The sequence below is a fragment of the Platichthys flesus genome, chromosome 16 (genome assembly GCF_949316205.1).
Source record: "Platichthys flesus chromosome 16, fPlaFle2.1, whole genome shotgun sequence".
In the NCBI taxonomy this organism is placed as follows: Eukaryota; Metazoa; Chordata; class Actinopteri; order Pleuronectiformes; family Pleuronectidae; genus Platichthys; species Platichthys flesus.
In genome coordinates, this window is record NC_084960.1 from 10,898,157 (window position 1) to 10,917,928 (window position 19,772).

Here is a 19,772-nt window from a genome sequence, read left to right on the forward strand (position 1 = left end):
ATTTAGTATTTTTTTTGTTTTTTTTCAACTTAATAAACTAAAATACTGGACTTACATGGACATTTATAAATATTGTGATTTGGGTGGGTATTACCTGGAGTATTAATTTAAAATTTTAGATAATATTTTGGGCAATTATCTGAATGTTTTTGGCGATTTGAGGTAAGCCTCCCCAAGTAGTTTTTGAAAAAGACATTTACTGGAGTCTAAGGTTGTGTCAAACGCTATTGTCTTTTTTGCTCAATTGTTGAGTGTCTATGGGGACAAATAGACCAGTCCTGGCCACAGAGCCCTTCAGAAAGTGAACGAAACTCAACAGGTAATCTAAGCTGTGGTGAGGGGGCACTTTGTTCCAGGCTTTGTCTGAGGGTAGGACCACAGCCAAACGGAACTCCTGATTCAGACCAAATTTGTTCACAGTGAGAATCACATTAAGTTGATTAATCTGAAGTTAGTCCTAAAGCATGCCTATAGAAATATTTTGGAAATTGGCACACTTATATATAAATACATTCTATATCTATGAAGAGTTGACTTTGAGGAAACAGGACTTGCACTTGAATTATATTATATTGATATTGTAAAATATCAATATCTTAACAATATATTTTTTGATTTATATATATATATATATTGTTTCTCAGATATCAAAGACAGATCAAATTAAGCTTTTATCGACTATTTATTCAAAATGATAATTCATTTAAATAAATGTAATCAAGTTTAAATATTAAAACTTAAAATCTAGAATATATTACTACTGCTACTACTTCTTCTACTACTACTACTAATAATAATAAGAGTTCAGATACAGAAATAAAAAAGTCTTATCAACGATAAAAGAGTAAAAACAAGGTAAAACATTATACAACGTATAGGAGAAAGCACACCTGTATAAATATGTATTTAAGAGAGTTTTACAAGAGGATAACAACTAATGCTACTGAGTTGTTCTTGTTTAAGTTTGAAGGCTGTTGTGGCTTAAAGAACTACAACTCCCACACACCGAGTCAGTCCATGTAACCCATTGAGGTAATCCCTGGATTAATGTAGGCGCAGCGTGACCTGGTCGTGTCCTGTTCTCTCTGAAAGCTGCGGTAACGTCGGTAGCGGAGTGTTTTTATATCCATAACTGTGATTATTCGGCGCCGTGGAGGAGGCTGCTCGCTCTGCAGGTTGGTAGATAACAGCACCACAGACTCTGAGTTTAAAAAGTATTTGAGTCCACAAAACCCTTTGGGAGTTTCAGGGGTAAACAGCATTGCAGCCAAATCCAATACATTTGAAGTAAATGGTGACAATTCTTCAATTTGAACCCTGCTCCCGTGGTGCCCTCCAAGTGTCCGTTAACCCAGACGTTCAAATTCAACTTTAAAACATCAGCATCATCATAGTGGTGAGTATAATATAGGGCATTTGCAATTTTCTGGTGAACTATCCCTTTAACTCCACCTGCCGGGATTCAAACTACAAGCATGTGCAGCACTCTGGGTGTACGTTGACCCTATGGTGTCACTGCGATTTATTTCAATTCACTTTTATTTTTGTACAGCGTCAAAAAATAACATCAAGATCTCGATGCACTTTACACAGTGAGGTTGATACCTCAACAACTATTATTTGGAAACGGTTCCAATGAAAAAAGAATCAACCAAAACCAGAGTCGATGTGGGAGACCGTCCGCCCACTGGTTGGGTTGAGCAAAGATTACTGGGGAACAGAGGAAAGGAGAGAGAGAGAGAGAGAGAGAGAGAGAGAGAGAGAGAGAGAGAGAGAGAGAGAGAGAGAGAGAGAGAGAGAGAGAGAGTAGAGAAGTGGGTAGTTGTGTAACCGTCATATTTAGGCTTTGACAAGAGAATGATTTTTATAGATGTAATGATGTTTTCAACAACAGCACAGGTTATTAATAACAATTGCAACACCAAAAATAATAATCATGAGAATGATTATCATTATTAATAATACAGTATTATTTATTATTATTAATAATAGTAACACAATATTTATTATTATTGTTTTCTGTGTATATTATGGCGGGAAGTAACTCCAGTGCATTACCCAGCCCCAATGTTGAAGTACTTATATTATTTTATGCTCTACTTCTACGTCGTTTTTTTTTGTTTGGGAAATCATACATATAAAGAAAGGAGGACAATACCTCCCTCCACAGGGCGTGAGGTGTCACTGCTCTTCAAGTAATGGAACAGTGTGAGGTGGATATGATTTATCCCAACTGAACAACTACAGGCTGGAAAACTATGGAATTAGAGGCATGGTCTCTCCTTCATTTGTCCTCCATTTTTAATTAACTAATTGTTCCCCCACTGTGTTTGTGTTACAGCTGCAGTTTGTTGTGCGGACCAAGGACTCCTGAGGCTGTGGCAGACGGCTCAACATTCCAGTAAATCAGATGGGAGCCAATATAATCTCTGAACAAACTTGGTTCATGGATCCAGTGACCTAATTTGTAGAATTATGATTTAAATTAACTGTGTAGAGCAAAAATGGAACACTGACTCTGAGATATTCGCAGTGGAACCACAATGGAACCACAATGCAAATAACTAACATAGCGCTGTATAGGGTATTCAGAGGACTTATTGTTTTGGGCCTGCGTTCAAACTCAGTAGAGATCAAACCAAATTTAGATCAACTAGAATCCAGATTTTGGATAGGCACCAAATTGCAAACAATCCCAATTACGTCCCCTAAACATGCCTGATTTCATATCAACAAGATCCATGATTTATTCAATCAATGAAAAAGAAAAAAATGAAAATGTTTGAGTAATGCTCCAGCCCTCCACAAAATGTCATGGAAATCGGAGGAGTGTTTTCCACGTACTCCTGCAAGCAAACAAGTAAACAAATGAACAAATAGAAATAACAGTTAATAAAAGAAAAGCAGTGATACCAGTTGCTCCACTTACAGTAATGTCGTTTGGACCATAATCCACTGCAACATATTGTTGTTGTGTTTTTGCACATCCACTCCTATTCTCGAGTTTTATTAACCCCAAAATTCGAAATGGTGAATAGAGATGACATCATATTGTGAGAGGAATATCCCTTCTCATTTACAGCATTTTTGGACCAAGCAATCAGGATACTGCTGCGCCTTGAGGTCAGAGGTCAAAGAGTCATGGGGACCAGGAGGGTGCTGGTGACTGGATGCTCTTCCGGCATTGGCTTGGCTGTGGCCGCACGGCTGGCTAAAGATGAGCTGCGACGGTTTAAAGGTTAGCCACTCCCTCTCTTCAACTACATAAACGTCATACAGTAGATGATAGGAATAGTCACAGCTACCCACAGCCCGTGTGTTCATCGTTTATCTGTGACAGTGGTGGCCACAATGAGGGATATCGGAAAACGGGGGCCCTTGGAAAAGGCGGCAGGAGCTTCCTTAAACAAAACCCTGGAAATCAAACAGCTGGATGTCTGTTGTGAAGACTCCATCAAAGAGTGTGTCAACAGCCTGCCGGACAGAAGGGTGGATGTCCTTGGTCTGTCCCATCTCATATACGCAATTTAATCTCTTTAAACAAACTTACAGTATAATAATGTGAGGTATCATGCCTTTATAGTGAATAATGCAGGTGTTGGCATGATCGGGCCACTGGAGTGCCAAAGTATTGCTGCCATGAAGGAGGTCTTCGACACAAACTTCTTCGGGCTGGCGCGGCTAGTGAAAGAGGTGCTGCCTGGCATGAAGCGACAACAGAGCGGCCATATCGTTGTGATGAGCAGCGTCATGGGAATCCAGGGTGCATTTCTTTGGGTGTTTGTGAAATTACAGAAGACGGAAACAAGGCGGTTGATAAAAGGTTTCTTTATTTCTGATTCCACACAGGGCTTCTGTTCAATGACGTCTACTCTGCCTCTAAATTTGCTGTGGAAGGATTTTGTGAAAGTCTGGCAGTGCAGGCAATGAAGTTTAACATCAAGTAATCCCATGTCCTCACATTTAATGCGCACACTCATCCAAACCTTAAGTCATCAGTAAGATGACAATGTTAAAAGCAGTGGTAAAATATGCTTGTTTTGAAATGTCCACTGTCACAAGGACGACTCTTGTGGAACCTGGCCCTGTGGTGACGGAGTTTGAAAGGAAAGTGTACGAAGATGCCGAGGGGATGGATCTATCAGGGACAGACGAGGAGACGGCCAAAATCTTCCATGAAGTTTACCTGCCATACTCGAAAAAGGTCTTTGCCTCATTAGGCCAGACACCGGCAGAAGTTGCTGAGGCAAGTGATGTAATGCGACGTATTTGTTTTTCTCTTTAATTTTTAAAAGTCACGAAAACAAGTTCTGCAAATGAAAATGCATCATGTGTGGTAATATTTGTACTATTATCCTGCAGCAAACAATTAAAGTCATCACGGCCAAGGAACCTCCTCTGCGCCACCAGACCAACCGCCTGTACATGCCCATGATTGCACTGAAACATGCAGATCCAACCGGCCGCCTGCCTCTGGAAACCTTTCACAAGATGATCTTTAAACACGACCGGGTGCTCAATGCTACTCTGGCTTTGCTTCGACTTCTGCGGCGAAGAGGAGGAGAGAAATGATGACTCGGCTGTCGGGTTGCAAACACTGTAGATGTTATTCCGCAGGAGACAGTGACTGACTGTACATGCAAGTTGTTGTCGCTATTCTTTGAGAATGACCTCCAGCTGTGAGCGGACAGAGGTTTGAGTGAACATGTTTCTGTTATCTGTGTGAAACAGTAACTACAGTGATAATAGTAATTGAATGTGATCTGTAAGTGTGTACCTAAAGTATGTCTCACTGAGCAATATTATAAAGCCTTCAAACTTTCTGCACACTAGTAAAAATTAATACTGTGTACTGACAGAAAAGTGAATTACATGCACTCTTTTTCATGATTTTCTACTCTCATTAGTTGAATCGACAATTTGTTATAATGTAATTGCAAAATCGGTTAACTAGGGAATACATATGATTGATCCTATTAGCAGACAGCCCAGCAAACAAACAAAGAAATATATGAGCAATACATTATGACAAACTTAAATGTTACACAGAGTGCGCATACCTCCACCAAGGCCCAACAGGCCTGTCGTGTCAATTTCTACAATCCCACCTTAACAACGTAGAAAAAGACACAAATCTCCTACAGTATTGTCACACTTTAATGCTCAGAGCATGGTGCATATTACAAACATACGGTTAGTTTGTAATATGCACCTCAATGGGAAACAGTTCTTTGTCTTTATACATTTGGCTCACCCCTCCCACTCTGGTTTGGGTTGCTACAAAGTCAAAGGTTTGGATCTTCTGATGACATGAAAACAACAATGCCTTAGTTAAAGCAATCAGGCCAAGATTCATTCAGTAGTACAGGATACAGCATGATCAAGGTTACATTGTATGAGATTTCAATCATGATCAATCAAAGGGGAAATAAACATGATCATATTGTGGTCAACATGTTACATATCCCGTACAGTCCTCTAATGAAACCATATCTAAATTCCCTATCTAAGTTCTATCTCTTCCAAAGAGAGAGCAGAAAACAAATCCGGATATGGATCCACACCAAAATGTCATGGATTTTTCCTTGGGTCATACCACACATGATCAAAGGGGTTATTAGCTCATCATTAATATTACAGTTTGGGTTTTATCTTCATTGTAATTTCTTTCAATGAGTACTCATATCCTTTCCAAGCATGCCAATTGATTCCTATCCCATAGGCTGAGCTGCCCCACAAGTAAAGACCATTAGGATTAACGCTGTGACATCCTCCGTACCACCATCCGCCGAGGTAGGCCTTGGCACAGTTGGAAGAATGGGTGTCCTGGTCCTTGTCAAATGTAGAAAACTTCTGACTGTTATGTTCACTCAGGGAATTTCCTGAAAACAATAAGTGGATAAAAGAAAAAGAATACCTCGCACTGAGCACTGGACTAGTGTCACACAAGCTGAGGCTTTCGTTTCACTCACCAGCTCCTCCATCTTTGAAGCCACTGAAGGTGAGTGTGTAGCCCTCGTGCTCTGGACCCACGGTGAACGAGGAATATTGGACAAAAGCCTTTGCCCCTTCAAAGTCTACCATTTCTATCCTCAGCTCATAGCTCTTACTTTGAGTTAGGAGATGGATGTTCTCCAGACCTGGAAGAAGCAGTATCGTATGCATAGCGACATTTGTATTAATTTGAAGCAATGGAAATAGCAATTATAACAAAGTCTGAATCATCAGTTTAACTCTCACCCAACCAGTATTCTCCAGATGCTTGTCCAAATCCATTTCTGTACTGGTCCCATCCACGATAAAAGTTGATGGTGCCATCCTTTCTTCTCTGGAGGATCTGGATTGGAATCTGTTGTTAGGGTCAGTGCTCTAAAACAATCTGTCACAGCTATGCTTTAAACAGGAAATATAATATAAAACATATAATTTCACTGTGATTCAATGCATCTTGTTCAAATCATAGCAATCTATAAAATTGCTGAACTTGTGAGTGATTTTACCTACAAACTAGAATTGCAATCGTCCCCTTAAAATAAAGCCGGCTTTATAATAAGACATTACATTTCTCAGCTAAGCATTGTTAGTTACAGGTTTGTAGCCCAATTTGTTACCATACAGGGGCTGAATAATACTATAAGCCTTTGAAACCAGAACCAATCCAGATTTTTATTTTCATCATTAATACTAAGACCCACAATATGTCAGATTTAGCCATTAAGATTCATACATAAATCTTGCAATGTTAAGGATAATGAAAATACTTTTCTTGGATACAACCCTTAAATCCAGATCCACACCTAAAATTAATTGGTTGTTACCAGGACCATATTCCACCGTGTTTCATGATAATCCTTCCAGTAGTTTATGAGTCATCCTGACTTAATATTTTCTTCATTTATGGCTTTCTTTTTGCACTTCTAGTGCGATCTGCTGCTTCATTGGCTGAATGTTTGTGGTAACTTGACAAATCTAACATTAAATGTTTCTAAATCACAGTTTTTTTTTTCAATTTTTCAAATGTTCTCAATTTTTTATATAGATATCAAATAAATTAAACATTTTAAGGCCATAACACCAAGTGTTATGAGATAATCCTGCAGTGCAAACAATTTTTAAATAAACCAAGTTGTGAGTCTATCAAAAATATTAGCTGAACAGCACTTAAATGATAAATAACAAATCCACATACTGTCCATTTACCACCATCAGGTTCGTCCTGACAGCCCATGTCACAGTAGACCTGGACAGAGGAGAGCGGTCCTCCTGGGAAGATGCTGTAAACCCCACTATTACCAGAACCTCTGTTGTACACGTCATTGCAGTCAACTGGAAGTAACACTGGTGAGCAGATCGCAGCTGGGATCAGAAGAAGTAAAACAATAAAACCCTGCAATCAAAACACAGAACCTGCTCTGAGCACCAGCGAAACAATGTTTTACACTTCTTATATTTTCATAAAAAATGTCATTGCATCAGTCACACAGAACTCACCATTATTGATGTGATGCAGTGAGTTTGCAGTAATCCTGAATCTTCTGGCTGTCTACATGGAGTCAACAGAGACCCGTCTCTGTGCAAATGCCCAACACATTGAAGTGTAACTTGATTTCAGGGTATTGTGAAATGACTACTGCCAGCAGCTGGTCACTCTAAAAATAAGATGAGAGTCTGTACTTATTCAGAAAGAGTAATGCGAGTAGGTAAACCCTCCCTCTCTATCTTCATTTTGAATTAAGTATATAGAAAACAGGTACATTTAATGAACATGGAGAGAAGATTCCAACCACCTGCATATCCTTCCTAATGTAATATAATAACAATGAAACTAATATTAACATTGTGAGGCTCATCATTTGTATCAGTCAGTCAATCAAAGAGGTGTCTGATCGTTGTAACTGTTTATGCTGCAGATTGAATTTAAAACCTAAAACATAAGGGAACTTAGACTATAATGCAATACAACATTATATTAAATTAAAAAATCAAAAATGACTAATCATCAATATATTATTTTTTGTAGGGGTTAGGGCTGTTGTGTTGGACTGACCAAGTAACATTTCAGACAAGAATATCAGTATTCAGTAGTGTGTACCTCCATCAAAACATGGCCCAACACTTCCTTGTGATACCACATTTGAATGAACTAGATCCTGATTTTTTTATTTGGGTCTGCACCACATTTCACACACTCAGTTTCAGTCTTTTAATCGGGCCTGTTTTATTCAATAAGATCCATGAATTCGTCTCTGAGCTTTGGAGAGATCCTGCGAACTAGCAAGCAAACGCAAATGAAAGCAACACCTCCTTGGAGGAGGTAAATACAAAACTGCTAAATCACCTTAAACATATCTCATAGTTATGAAACAATCACTGAACACGAAGACACAAAAATGTAGTTTCCTACAGTTTTTATTATAAGTAACTTATTTTACAACTTTTGACTGTAGAAAGGAAAAACTGTGGAAAAGTTTTATGTACAATGATTTTGAACTACTTTTAAACAAGTATTGAAATTAATAATTATGGAAAATATCTATGACTGTTCTAATAACACAAGACCAATAAAATATCAGTCACAGCCTCAGCTTAAAATAATGCTAAATGAAGTACACTTTATTTTTGTCCTTTTTAGTACATAACAATCATTTTTAGAAACATAAGACTTCTCAAGCAAAGATCTACCCAGAGCAAACATATTTACAAACACAAGTTGGGAGGTTGAAATGTTCAAAACACTTAGTGCGACCTGGTAGGGAAATCAAAGAAACCAGATATATATATATATAAAAAAATAAAAAACAGTTTTCCTGGTGAGTAAAATTTGAATCGGACTGTGATAAACAACACGTTCCCAAGGTCTGTCAGTGGCAAAGCCCATGGTAAATAGGATCGAACCATTCATGATATGTTATCAAGCTTATGACACATCATGGAGCTCCTCACCACAAAAGTAAAAGCTCAGAGTGGCCGTCTGGTGGCTTCTGTTCATGGTGTTACAGGATAAAATGTAAAAGTTACTTAATCAAAATTCTATTATCATCCATTGACTTAATTCTCAATGTCCTTCGTATGTAAAGTACAGGATGACCTCTATTCTACACACTCAGGATACGTCAGGATAAGGAGTTGGTCAAGCATTACACAAGGTGTTAGTTGGATGACTGGGAGTGTCCTCTCAGAATTTTGTAAAAAAAGTTAAAGGGTGCAGCACTACATAGTAGTGCTTTTAACTTCAGCCTCTCCTAACAATCATCTTAAAATGCAACCCCACGCCCCTGGACTGGAAGCTACTGTAGATGCAGGGGAACTGTCCCACTGCATGCCATAAAACACCTCCCTGAGGAGTGACAGGGCACAGGAGTCACAGCCCAGCAGCCACACCCTCACACTGACCACAGATAGTCCGTGAATGTTTCCATCGAGTCCAGCGGAGGACGTGACGTGACCTTGGGTAATTTAAATTCCACCTGCATGTCATCTGGTTGTGTTACACGTTGGGCTCTGCTGAACTGTACGGCGTCCAGACTCAACAAGGCAGGCAAAATGTAGGAATGTTTGCAGGGATAATTGATATAAAATAGCAGCTGATAAGCATAGCTTTGTACATCTGAAGGGATGTATTAAAACAGGTATCCATGGTTTCAACAAATATACAGAGTATAAAACAATTTGAGAAACAAACAAAAGAAATTAATACATAAACTAAAAATGGCAGTGAGAGGCTGAATTTAGGCAGTATCTTCAAGGGAATGAAATGAAGCTTGAAAACTGAAGGCAGGAGTCCTTCAGAGTGGGGATGGCATGGTGTGGAAACTGGTTTATAATCTTGTGAACACGTGTTGGCTCAGGATCCGTAGGGCGCTCACTGAGCTCTGTAACGTTGGATTCCACTGCAACGCTGTCACTCTCTCAAGACTCTGTGATGCGACTCTGCTGCTGCATGGAGCCGAAGGTTTCAGATTTTAACTGCAGTGTCAGACTAACTATTAGTAACTAGTATGTTACAAATTAGAGATTTTTTATCTGATGAATTTGGACACTACCACTGATAAAAAAAAAAGAAAGGTTTCATGTCTATAAAAAAATGAGACAGACCATGGGGCCGCTGGGCAAGTTTTGTTATCGGTAGGCGCCTAAACACCAGTTGCACTGACTACTGTGGCAAAACCAACGTTAAAGTCAGTGAGATGCTACAGTTGAAATGGGAGCATTAAACCTGCAATTTTACTCTGCTTTTATAGTTTGAGATTGAAGTAAAATTACCATAAATTAAAAGCTGCCCATGCATTATAAATATTCATTGTAGTTAAATGTTGAATTTTACCCACACGTGCCCTACGAAGCTGTTCACTTGAAGTGCTTCAGAAACACTCATCTACATTCTTATTCATAATACTCATATGGAAAATAATCACAAATCAATCAAATCAGAACACATTACTACTGCTGGGCATCTCTCAATATATATTTGCAAGTACCAGTTTATCATCTTTACCAGCTGTTGTTGGCCTGAATAAATATAAGTCAAGAGGTGAACATTCCTCTCTCTGTCTGTTAACTGGTCTAAATAATGAACCTGCCACACTGGCTAATAGAAATGTAGGCGGTCTGTATATAACATGAGTGAGTGCCACATGACAGAAAGAGGGTGATAAAAACCTAAAGAAAATAATCTGTTCAGAGAGATAAAAACAATAAATAAAAATAAAAGAATTCCCTTCAACATTTTACTTTTTTTCTCTTATCTACTTTTTAAATGTTTGTTAGTTTTCAGGAGAGCATCCCTAAGTCTTTGAAATGAAAGACTTGGTTTTTCTTCATATACTTTTTTTTATAATAAAAAACAAGTCCATCTGTGACAGAATTACTTCATTAAATTGTCTGCGTTTTTTTGCAGACAACACACATTTCCCTTTACTTTTTTTTCTCTGCAAAAATCACTAGCAGACGGTCCTCGTGATACACAGTCAATCCAAATCCAATGAAAATCTTGGAAACTGGCTGACACATTAAACAAAGACAGGCCCAAGAGCCAGTCGTCAATTCATTTACCTCAGGTCCCTTTTCAATCAGTGGCAACAGGGCCTTCATGCAAACACCTGCATCTTGCCATTGGCCTCTGGGATTTGAGTAATTTGGGTCTGGGCAGGGCCAGCAACTGCTGGACTGGGTGTGGAATCTGACCAATCGGAGACGCAGTGAGGAGAGGGGCTGGACCAGGGCTCAGGAGATTCTGGAGAGGGGGTCAGATATGGGTGCTCACTGGGCAAACGGAGGTAATGCTTGGGCGTGGCATCCAGTGTGGAGGAATAGCTGTGCTGAGAGGGAGGGGTTGGGTAATCCTCCGTTCCTGCAGTGCTGCTACTAGGTTGGGAGGGCAGAGCCTGAGGGGGCTGTGCTGTTGGTGTGGCTGCCTTTAAGGGCTGAGTAGGAGGCTGGGGCTGAGAAGATTGCTGAGGCATCTGCTGCTGTTGAAAGAAAGATGGCGGAGGCTGGGAGGTCTGGGGTGTTGGTGGGGTGGAGGTGCCCATGCGGTGCTGGTTGTTGATCGTGTGGTTGAGGAGCTGCTGCTGCTGCTGCTGTTGCTGCTGCTGCTGCTCAGCGATGGAGGGCAGCTTGACTGGGCTGATAGTGGGTGTGGAGGTAACAGGCGTGGGCTGCAGCATCGAATTACGGAACATCTGCTGTTGGTGCATCATCATATTCTGCTGCTGCATGGCTGGGCTCTGTGGGTGCATGCCTGTCTGGCCACTATGCACAAGATTTACCACCTGCTGACCACACTGGGACGAGGGGTTCATCCGGCTGTGCCAGTCAAAGGGCACACTGACAGGACTGACCATGCCCATGTTGATCCCCAACTGGCCTGAACTCAGCACATAGCCATGATTGACATCAGAGGCCATGGCGATGCGTCCCTGCAAGGACATTCCTCCAGCTCCCAGGTCATTGAGCTGTGCTAGAGACACTGCAAAAGGGCCACTTCCCTCCAACATGCTACTATGTACCATTGGAGTGTTTGGAACTGACATGGATGTGTGGTAGAGTCCTGGTGACTGCATGGCCACAGGAGAAGTGGGGTTGGTGATGTAGCCAGCATTGCTAGTTCCCCCGTGGGGTGAGTCCAGTGAGTCAACTGGGGACAGGGTCACTGAGCTCTCTAGTAAGGCACTCTGCATGTCCAAGGTCAGCTTCTTATTGCGAGCCTTTACCGACTCCTTCAGACTGGCAGCATGTTGGCCTCCCAGGCTAGAACCCTTGGCTCCAGGCCGACGATTCTTCTTGCCCTGTGGGGTGTTCTTCAGATTCGGCATGAAGACACTAGGAGGGCACATGAGAGGAGACAGGGTGTGTCCCCCAGCAAGGTGGTGTCCTCCATGGCTCTGGGGACTTCTTACTGTATTGTACTCATCAAGAAGCTGAACAATGTCGTGGTGCATGCGCTCCTGAGCAATGTCCCTTGGCAATCTGTCCATATGATCTGTGATCTCTCTGTTTGCAAAGTGAGCTAGAAGCATTTTCACAGCCTCACAGCTGCCCTCACGAGCTGCAAGGAACAGAGGGGTCTCTTCCTGAAAAGAAAAACAGAAGAGAAGCTATGTTACACAAAAATATGTTTCTATCAAAGATAATGCAGAATGCTGGTTACAGCGCAAGAAGAGGTTGTACCTTGAGATCTTGCATATCTTTGTTTGCACCATTCTTCAGCAGGGCAACAGTGGCTTCCAAATTATTAACCGCAGCAGCCCAGTGTAAAGCAGATTTACCTAAAAGATATGTAAAACAACGAGATTAAAAATCAATGGTTTCATTAAATATCAACAACACAGGAAAATGCGCTTCGGGACATTGGCTTGAGTGAAAAAATGTCCCACACTCACCCAATTCATCGACGGCATTAACATCAGCATGACAAGTGATGAGTTCCTCTACCATGCCCTCTACTGCGAGCCGTGCAGCCAGGATCAGTGCACTAGAGCCATCATACATACGGGAGTCGAGATCCGTAGACCGGTTTCGGATGAGAATCTAGGAGGATGGGGGTCAACATTATGACTTATATAATACATGGGCTAAATTGAGTTGTATGCATTTCTACCCCGGATGTAAGAAATAAAGAGCTTGTATTTTTTTACCTGGAAGACGCCCTGTGCATCTGCAGCCACTGCAGCATGTAGTGGGGAACGTCCTGTGTTGTCCTGAGCATTTGCGTCTGCCCCGGCGTCCAGCAGTCTCTTTGCTGCATCAGCACGAGCGTAACGCGCAGCCAGGTGGAGCGCTGTCTCACCAGTCCGGTCTGTTTGGGCAGCAAGGGATGCGCCCTGGTAGATTAGGTCAGAAATGATGTTGGCTGAACACTCCTCACTCTCCTCCTCCTCGGTAAGCTCAGGCTCCAAGCCGCCTCCGCAGAAGGATGCCAGCATCAGAGGTGTAAACCCATCTGGTAGGAGATAACAAAAAGGAACAGACATGCTCAAGACAACAAATCATACAAAGAAATACGTTTTTAAATGCACAAATTAATCAAAAACTTGACATCACTACCAACCTGGTCCTCTGACATTAACATCCATACAGTCGCTTTCAAACTCTCCTTGAGGTGGGGTGAGAGCCATGGTGGGAGGCACACGAATGTCTGCAGCTGCGAGGTGATGCTGTGTCCACTGTCTGCTGTCCACCGCATCTTCACTGTCTGAGAGCATGCTAGGCTCCTCAACCTGGATTGCAGACAGACAAAGCCCGGTTTCATCTCTTAGTTTAATTGTAGGATGACACATTACTGTAAAATTCACAAGCAAATTCCCGTGCTTGTATGTATGTAAATGTGTAGCAGTTGTGGAACTGACCTTGATCCTTTTTGGCTCTGGGCAGTCTGAGTCCATCCACTGGTCGCTGTGATCTCCAAGGAGAGATTCCTCCACAGTTTTCGGCATATTTCTGTTTACATATGAAAGTGTCATCCAATGTTAGCCCAAGGAAACAAATTCAATATAGAATACAAAGCCCTAAATCAATTCCAAATGTCAGTGGTGTCAACATTTAAAGAGAAATAACTTACTTCATTCCCAGAGCATCCTGGCCAAGAGGTTCCCTGCGGTTCTTGTTGCTGCTGGGTTCCTTTTTGGGGAAGAAGCCCTCGGGGAACCATAGGGTGCTGTGTTCCCTCTTCCTACGAGCAATCAACATGCCTATCACAAGGATGACTAAAAGGAAAAGAGAAGCTATTCCCACCAGCATCAGCTTGGCCCATTGAGGTATACTTTCAGGGTTAAATGGTGCTTCACCTGCAGTGAAAAGAAAGGGTATTGATCAGATAATTGTGTCTCATAAGTCTGACATTTTTCTTGTGTTCACTATGTATCCCAACTTACCACGCGCTTCTTTGATAGGATAAGGGAAGCGGAGCATTTCTACAGCGGAGAGGGCTCCCAGGTACTTTGCAGCACCGTCGGCTGTGGTGAAACATTCCCCAGAATCCTGAACGCATAGACGGTTGTCCATTTCCAAGTACACTTTGGAGCTACAGGAATAGCAGAGAGACAGATGTTAAGTGTCATGTACAATCGGGTGGAAATACTTCGGTTTAATGTTTAGTGACTAACGTACCCAATGACCTCATGATGAGGCTGTAACTCCCTCTTGAGCCGTGCCTCTTGGCGGGTGTAGGGGCGGATCATGGCTTCTCCATTGTGGTCGAGCCGGAAACGCAGGGTAGTGTGTAGGATGGCGCTTAATTTCTGCAGAAAAGCTCTGCTGGTGCGAAGGAGCTCCTCTGGAGGCAGCAGGACTACCAAAACTAAGACTCCATCAGCGAGGTCTTCAGGAACATTCGCTGCACAATCCAAGCCATCCCAGCCGCATTCCTCTGAGTTGCAGCCCTGGTCACAACGGCCATTAGCATAGTGGTCGATGCAGTAGGTTTCATATATTGGACTGGGAAAAACACAAACGCAAGGATGGTCAAATATTTTTCGAAACAGTGCAGAATGGAAACATAGGATATAATGTAACCACTTGTTACTTACTTGCAGACTTTCTCCTTGGCTTTGCAGTCAAAGTTGTCATACAGACACTCTGCGGTTTTGCAGGATTCATCACACTGGCTGTTATTGAAGACACGCCAGCAGCGAGGGTCTGTGCAACTACCCCAGGGCTGTGCTGCCAGTGAACAGTCGCCGCCATCCCAGTGGCAAGGGAATGTGTTGCACTCCTTGTCACAAACACCATCATTGGCTTTGCCTTGACAGTCTGCTCGAGGGCACTGGACTGCTGGGAGTTCAGGGGCTCTGTTGGTCTGCTCGCACCGTTTACCTGTCCAGCCGCCGAGACACTGGCAGTGAAAGAAGGGGAAGCTGGTCTCTTCAGTGCACATCCCTCCATTCCGACAGGGCTGGGAGGAGCAACCGTCCTTACTGCGATGCTGACACTGGGTCCCGCCGTAACCTGGAGGGCAGGAGCAACGTGCCCCCCTTGCGGTAGGTGCACAGCTACCTCCATTGTAGCAGGACAGCTCCCGACAAGACATGCTTCTGTCACAGTTGGGCCCAGTATAACCCTAAAGACAGACATCCTTTAGGCACTTGAATGCAATACTTCAATTCACAAAATAAAATAATGTGATGCACGAAGTGCAAAAGGATATAAGGTGTTTAAAATCATTAATGCTAACTTACGAGCTGACACGTGCAGATGTATCCCATTGCAGAGCTGCTTGATAAAGAACAGGCTCCTCCATTCTGACAAGGATGAGACTCGCATGCACTGAACCTGCTCTGGCACCTCCGACCTGAAAGCAACACATTGGTGTTATCACAGTATGGGTTTTAGACAAAGAGAATGCATGTTCAGAGGCCAGGGGGGGAGCTGCTGGCCGTTTTCTAACCTGTGAAGCCAGGCTTGCAGATACACTGGTAGTCATTGGGCATCTGGATGCAGTCAAGACTGCTGGAGGGAGTGCAGGGGTTAGAGAGACACTCGTTAATGTCTCCCTCACATCTATCGCCGGTGAATCCAGGAGGACAATTGCAGCGGTATCCCCCCACTCGATCCACACAGGTGCCATTGTTCAGGCACTTAGGAGGAGCACCGCGTAGCCTCAGAGGTGGAGCACAGTCATCTTCATTGATCTCACAGAGAACCCCTTTAAGGGAGAAGATGATATATTTACTATGATTTAGTCACTCCTCAGTAATTAACAGTGGGTTTCTGTTGAATGTGCTTGCTTACCCAGTGTGCCGGGGGGGCAGGAGCAGATGTAATGTCCCACCAGATCAATGCAAGTGCCTCCGTTCTGGCAAGGATGCGACTGGCACTCGTTGATCTCCATCTCGCAGTTCTGCCCAGTAAATCCTGGCATACACTGTAATGATATTCAGATCATAAATTCATATGTAGAACTGTGTGAGTACTGACTTAACTGAAATATCAAATAGATGCACACAACACTGGAAAAGCAATGGTCTCACATCACACTGGTATCCGCCAACATATCCTCTGCAGGTGGCGCCATTGCGGCAGGGTTTGTCTTCACAGTGGTCCACTTGGCTTTTGCAATAGCTTCCAGTGTAGTCAGCAGGACATTTACAATAGTGTGTATTCCCAGTGTTGACACAGTGTCCACCATGGTGACATAGCTCATCTGTCTGGAGCCCTGATGAGAAAGATTTGGGGGAACAATTAGCTTTACTCATTGCCATCAAATGTCATCATGCGTAAAAAATTCACAATCAACGTAAAAATACCTCTCTGGCGAGCAGCTGTCTCACAGGATACCCTAGAGATGTCACAGTAGCGTCCAGACCATCCATTAGCACATTCACAGATGAAGGAAGCATCTTTTTGGCGACAGCGTCCTCCATTTTGGCAGGGAGATGAGCGTCTGCACCAGTCGACTGGTGTCTGAGTAGACAAGGGATAAATGATCAGCATTTATTGTTCTAGAAAATATATAGGTAGACTACAGGGCCTTAACATGCCCTTTACACAGTATTAACAAGTGGGCGTGTACCTGGCAGCGGTTGCCAGTGAAGCCCTTAGGGCAGGAGCAACGGAAGGACTCGAGAGCATCTTGACAGACGCCTCCGTTTAGGCATGGCTGGGAGTCACACTCATTGACCTCATATTGACAGTGGGAGCCGGTGAAACCTGAGCGGCAGGAGCAGATATAGCCGTTGATTTTATCCGTGCATGTCCCTCCATTGAAGCAAGAGCTGTGGAGAAACAATATGAATCTTCAATTTGTATTGTCACATTCTAAAGATATACATGTGTATGTAAGCAAAAAATACATCATCATATATTTCCATTGCTCAAAAACACACTCACCTTTCAGTACAATCAGGGATGTTGGTTTCGCAGTAAATGCCAGTAAAGCCAGGCCTGCAGGTGCAGGTGTAGGAGTTAACATAGTCTGTGCATGTGCCTACATTTTTGCAGGGGGAACTCTGGCATTCATCGGTTTCCAAAGCACAACGTGGCCCAGTGAAGCCTGGCAGACAGCTGCAGTGGAAGGAGTTCATACCATCGGTGCAGGAACCCCCATTTAGGCATGGATCTGTTGGAAGGAAGAAGAGGAAGACAATGGTCAAGAATAGAATAATCTACATGGACCTTGTATTGTCATGATATGAACAGACATTTACAGTAATAGGGTACATTTAGATTGCATGGCAACTCACGAGGGTCACAGTCATTGATGTCCGTTTCACAGGTTAGCCCTGTATATCCAGCTCTGCAGGAGCACACAAAGCCTCCAACTGTGTTACTGCAAGTCCCACGGTTTTTGCAGGGGTTCGAGATGCATTCGTTCACATCTAAATTACACAACTGACCTGCAAAAGCAAAAGACATGGGCAACACGGTTATGCTCAAGATCATTGGTGGATGCATATGTTTCTCTAGGCTTACACACAGATAACTTCATGATAGATGAACAGGCACTAAAATTATGCAAACTTTTGCTAAATTTGCTAACCTTGCCATCCTGACAGGCAGTTGCATTGATACCCCATGTAGTCTGCTGTGTTGGTGCAGACAGCATGATTGGCACAGGGGTTAGGGGAACAAGGGGTGAGGACCTCAGCACAAGTGGGTCCACTGTAAGGAAGCTCACACAGACAGGTGAAACTTGCCACCCCATCCACACAAGTGCCCTTGTTAAGACAGGGACTGGAAGAACACTCGTTGATGTTCACCTGGCATAGGTTGCCTGTTGGCGAGAGGAAGGGACAATAAAACACTTGGCCTTTAAGATACTCAATCATAACTTTCTGTGTTGCACATTTATTCCTGTCTTTGTGCTGGACATTGTGATGTGAATGGCTCAAGTGGGGTGTTCTGCTACTACGCCACCCTCTCACCTCTGAAGCCTTGACGACACTTGCAGGTGAAGCCATTGAGCTGGTCGATGCATGTTCCAGCATTCTGGCAAGGACTTGGCAAACAGTCGTTTCGGTCCAGGTCACAGTTCTTTCCCACCCATCCCGGCTCACAGTCACAGCGGTAACTGGAAATACAGGAACAGTTAATAATCCCAAAAGAGAAATAAACATGTAGGATCAGCTACAATGTTGCAAGATGGTCATGCCATTGTTTTGCTTGATATCACACAGCAATGTGTAGCTGTAACAGTTCATACCCATTGATGTCATCCCTGCAAGAGCCATGGACGCATGGGCTGCTGCCACACTCGTCCACCTGGGAGTAACAGTAAGGGGGCTTAAAGCCAGCAGGACACTGGCAGTGAAATCCATTCTCCTCATCCACACATGTCCCCCCGTTCCGACAGGGGCCGGAGGCACACTCATCTATCTCCACATTACACTTGGGACCTGGCAGAGGAGATCAGAAACATAATCAAAAAGTGTTAATCACTCTTTCCAACAAGGATTTATTTTGTTCATATCGTATTTGAACTTTCATTTTCAGAGTGTCTTACCAGTGAAGCCAGGTTTGCAAACACAGTCATAGCGGTTTATCCCATCTTTGCAGACGCCATAGTCACATGGGTTACTGGAACAATCATCAAAGTTGATCTCACAGTTTGTGCCTGTGTTGAAAAGAAATAGGATCCATGATAATTTTAAACATTTAGCATAGGAGAAAATGTATAATAACAACATTATGATATTATCAGTCCAATTACAGGTATTACCCTCAACAGCATTGTGATCATTGTGAGCATACAACAGACTTTGGCCTGGAGTTGTAATAAATTAGCTAGAAATAAAAATGTGTATATGGAGTGTTTCCTGTTACCTGAGGTTCCATGTTGGCACTGGCAGATGTACTTGTTGACCAGGTCGACACACTTGCCTCCGTTCTGACAAGGGTTGCTATGGCATTCATTGAGCTGGTTCTCACAGCGATAGCCTGTGTAGCCAGCATCGCAGTTACAGCTGTAGCTGGCAATGCCATCTACGCATGTACCGTGGTGGCATGGGTCGGGCTGGCAGTTATTAATATTACTCTTACAGAGTGTTCCTTCATAACCTTAAAGAGGAAAAAAACATAAACGGAGATTGATGTTAAGTAGTATTGGGAAAATGTATTCAGATTTCATATCATCACAAATAAAAGTCCCAAAAAGAAATGTATATATTTCGCAATATATATCCTGTTGTCCCAATACCCTGACAACTTTTTATATATTAAAATGATAACATAATTATATAACCATCCTATTCCACCCTTTGTACTGCAGAGGGCGTAATTGCCTTTGTCGTAAAAACAGTCTCCTGGGTCCTACACTCCTTAAAGAAGGCAGACAGAGG

General features: G+C 42.8%; 3 protein-coding genes across 6 annotated transcripts in view; 1 reads left to right on the forward strand and 2 right to left on the reverse strand.

Annotated features, from left to right (window-relative positions):
• The first annotated feature begins 1,055 nt into the window (after nucleotides 1-1,055).
• Nucleotides 1,056-4,823, forward strand: zmp:0000001048 (retinol dehydrogenase 8). 4 transcript variants are annotated; one of them, XM_062408774.1, is made up of 9 exons: nucleotides 1,063-1,175; nucleotides 1,341-1,396; nucleotides 2,342-2,401; nucleotides 3,083-3,238; nucleotides 3,341-3,502; nucleotides 3,584-3,763; nucleotides 3,850-3,943; nucleotides 4,063-4,246; nucleotides 4,363-4,823. In XM_062408774.1, exons 4-9 carry the CDS (start codon nucleotides 3,142-3,144, stop codon nucleotides 4,570-4,572), a joined length of 927 nt encoding a protein of 308 aa, XP_062264758.1. In that variant the 5' UTR covers nucleotides 1,063-1,175; nucleotides 1,341-1,396; nucleotides 2,342-2,401; nucleotides 3,083-3,141; the 3' UTR covers nucleotides 4,573-4,823. The 4 variants fall into 4 exon arrangements, with proteins under 4 accessions (XP_062264757.1, XP_062264759.1, XP_062264758.1 ...); XM_062408771.1 differs by having other exon boundaries at nucleotides 1,069-1,175; nucleotides 1,250-1,396; XM_062408775.1 differs by lacking the exon at nucleotides 1,341-1,396 and having other exon boundaries at nucleotides 1,057-1,175.
• On the reverse strand, nucleotides 3,813-7,606 carry LOC133971426 (microfibril-associated glycoprotein 4-like). Its single transcript, XM_062408776.1, has 5 exons — nucleotides 7,492-7,606; nucleotides 7,190-7,387; nucleotides 6,241-6,337; nucleotides 5,973-6,140; nucleotides 3,813-5,882 (listed from the first exon to the last, which is right to left on the reverse strand). Exons 1-5 carry the CDS (start codon nucleotides 7,492-7,494, stop codon nucleotides 5,635-5,637), a joined length of 714 nt encoding a protein of 237 aa, XP_062264760.1. The 5' UTR covers nucleotides 7,495-7,606; the 3' UTR covers nucleotides 3,813-5,634.
• A 785-nt stretch (nucleotides 7,607-8,391) lies between these two features.
• The window catches only part of notch3 (notch receptor 3), a 29,960-nt gene continuing 18,579 nt past the window's right edge, over nucleotides 8,392-19,772 (reverse strand). The window contains exons 11-33 of the mRNA XM_062408777.1: nucleotides 19,258-19,491; nucleotides 18,938-19,048; nucleotides 18,638-18,830; nucleotides 18,360-18,505; nucleotides 17,975-18,208; nucleotides 17,679-17,831; nucleotides 17,326-17,554; nucleotides 17,009-17,210; nucleotides 16,743-16,899; nucleotides 16,467-16,651; nucleotides 16,228-16,360; nucleotides 15,884-16,141; nucleotides 15,675-15,787; nucleotides 15,027-15,556; nucleotides 14,608-14,934; nucleotides 14,373-14,521; nucleotides 14,060-14,285; nucleotides 13,848-13,938; nucleotides 13,550-13,718; nucleotides 13,137-13,441; nucleotides 12,882-13,029; nucleotides 12,670-12,767; nucleotides 8,392-12,572 (exon numbers count right to left, since the gene is read on the reverse strand). Of these exons, the coding sequence (XP_062264761.1) occupies nucleotides 11,088-12,572; nucleotides 12,670-12,767; nucleotides 12,882-13,029; nucleotides 13,137-13,441; nucleotides 13,550-13,718; nucleotides 13,848-13,938; nucleotides 14,060-14,285; nucleotides 14,373-14,521; nucleotides 14,608-14,934; nucleotides 15,027-15,556; nucleotides 15,675-15,787; nucleotides 15,884-16,141; nucleotides 16,228-16,360; nucleotides 16,467-16,651; nucleotides 16,743-16,899; nucleotides 17,009-17,210; nucleotides 17,326-17,554; nucleotides 17,679-17,831; nucleotides 17,975-18,208; nucleotides 18,360-18,505; nucleotides 18,638-18,830; nucleotides 18,938-19,048; nucleotides 19,258-19,491 (5,876 nt within the window). The 3' untranslated portion in view covers nucleotides 8,392-11,087. The remainder of the gene's footprint in view (nucleotides 12,573-12,669; nucleotides 12,768-12,881; nucleotides 13,030-13,136; nucleotides 13,442-13,549; nucleotides 13,719-13,847; nucleotides 13,939-14,059; nucleotides 14,286-14,372; nucleotides 14,522-14,607; nucleotides 14,935-15,026; nucleotides 15,557-15,674; nucleotides 15,788-15,883; nucleotides 16,142-16,227; nucleotides 16,361-16,466; nucleotides 16,652-16,742; nucleotides 16,900-17,008; nucleotides 17,211-17,325; nucleotides 17,555-17,678; nucleotides 17,832-17,974; nucleotides 18,209-18,359; nucleotides 18,506-18,637; nucleotides 18,831-18,937; nucleotides 19,049-19,257; nucleotides 19,492-19,772) is intronic.

Coding starts and splice junctions, on each gene's coding strand:
- zmp:0000001048 (XM_062408773.1), top strand. CDS start 3,142: ATGGGGACCAGGAGGGTGCTGGTGACTGGATGCTCTTCCGGCATTGGC. Junction 3,764..3,849: donor CAGCGTCATGGGAATCCAGG/GTGCATTTCTTT, acceptor GATTCCACACAG/GGCTTCTGTTCAATGACGTC. Junction 3,944..4,062: donor GCAATGAAGTTTAACATCAA/GTAATCCCATGT, acceptor CACTGTCACAAG/GACGACTCTTGTGGAACCTG.
- LOC133971426 (XM_062408776.1), bottom strand. Junction 6,338..7,189: donor CTGATGGTGGTAAATGGACA/GTATGTGGATTT, acceptor ATTCCAATCCAG/ATCCTCCAGAGAAGAAAGGA. Junction 5,883..5,972: donor CTTCAAAGATGGAGGAGCTG/GTGAGTGAAACG, acceptor TATTGTTTTCAG/GAAATTCCCTGAGTGAACAT.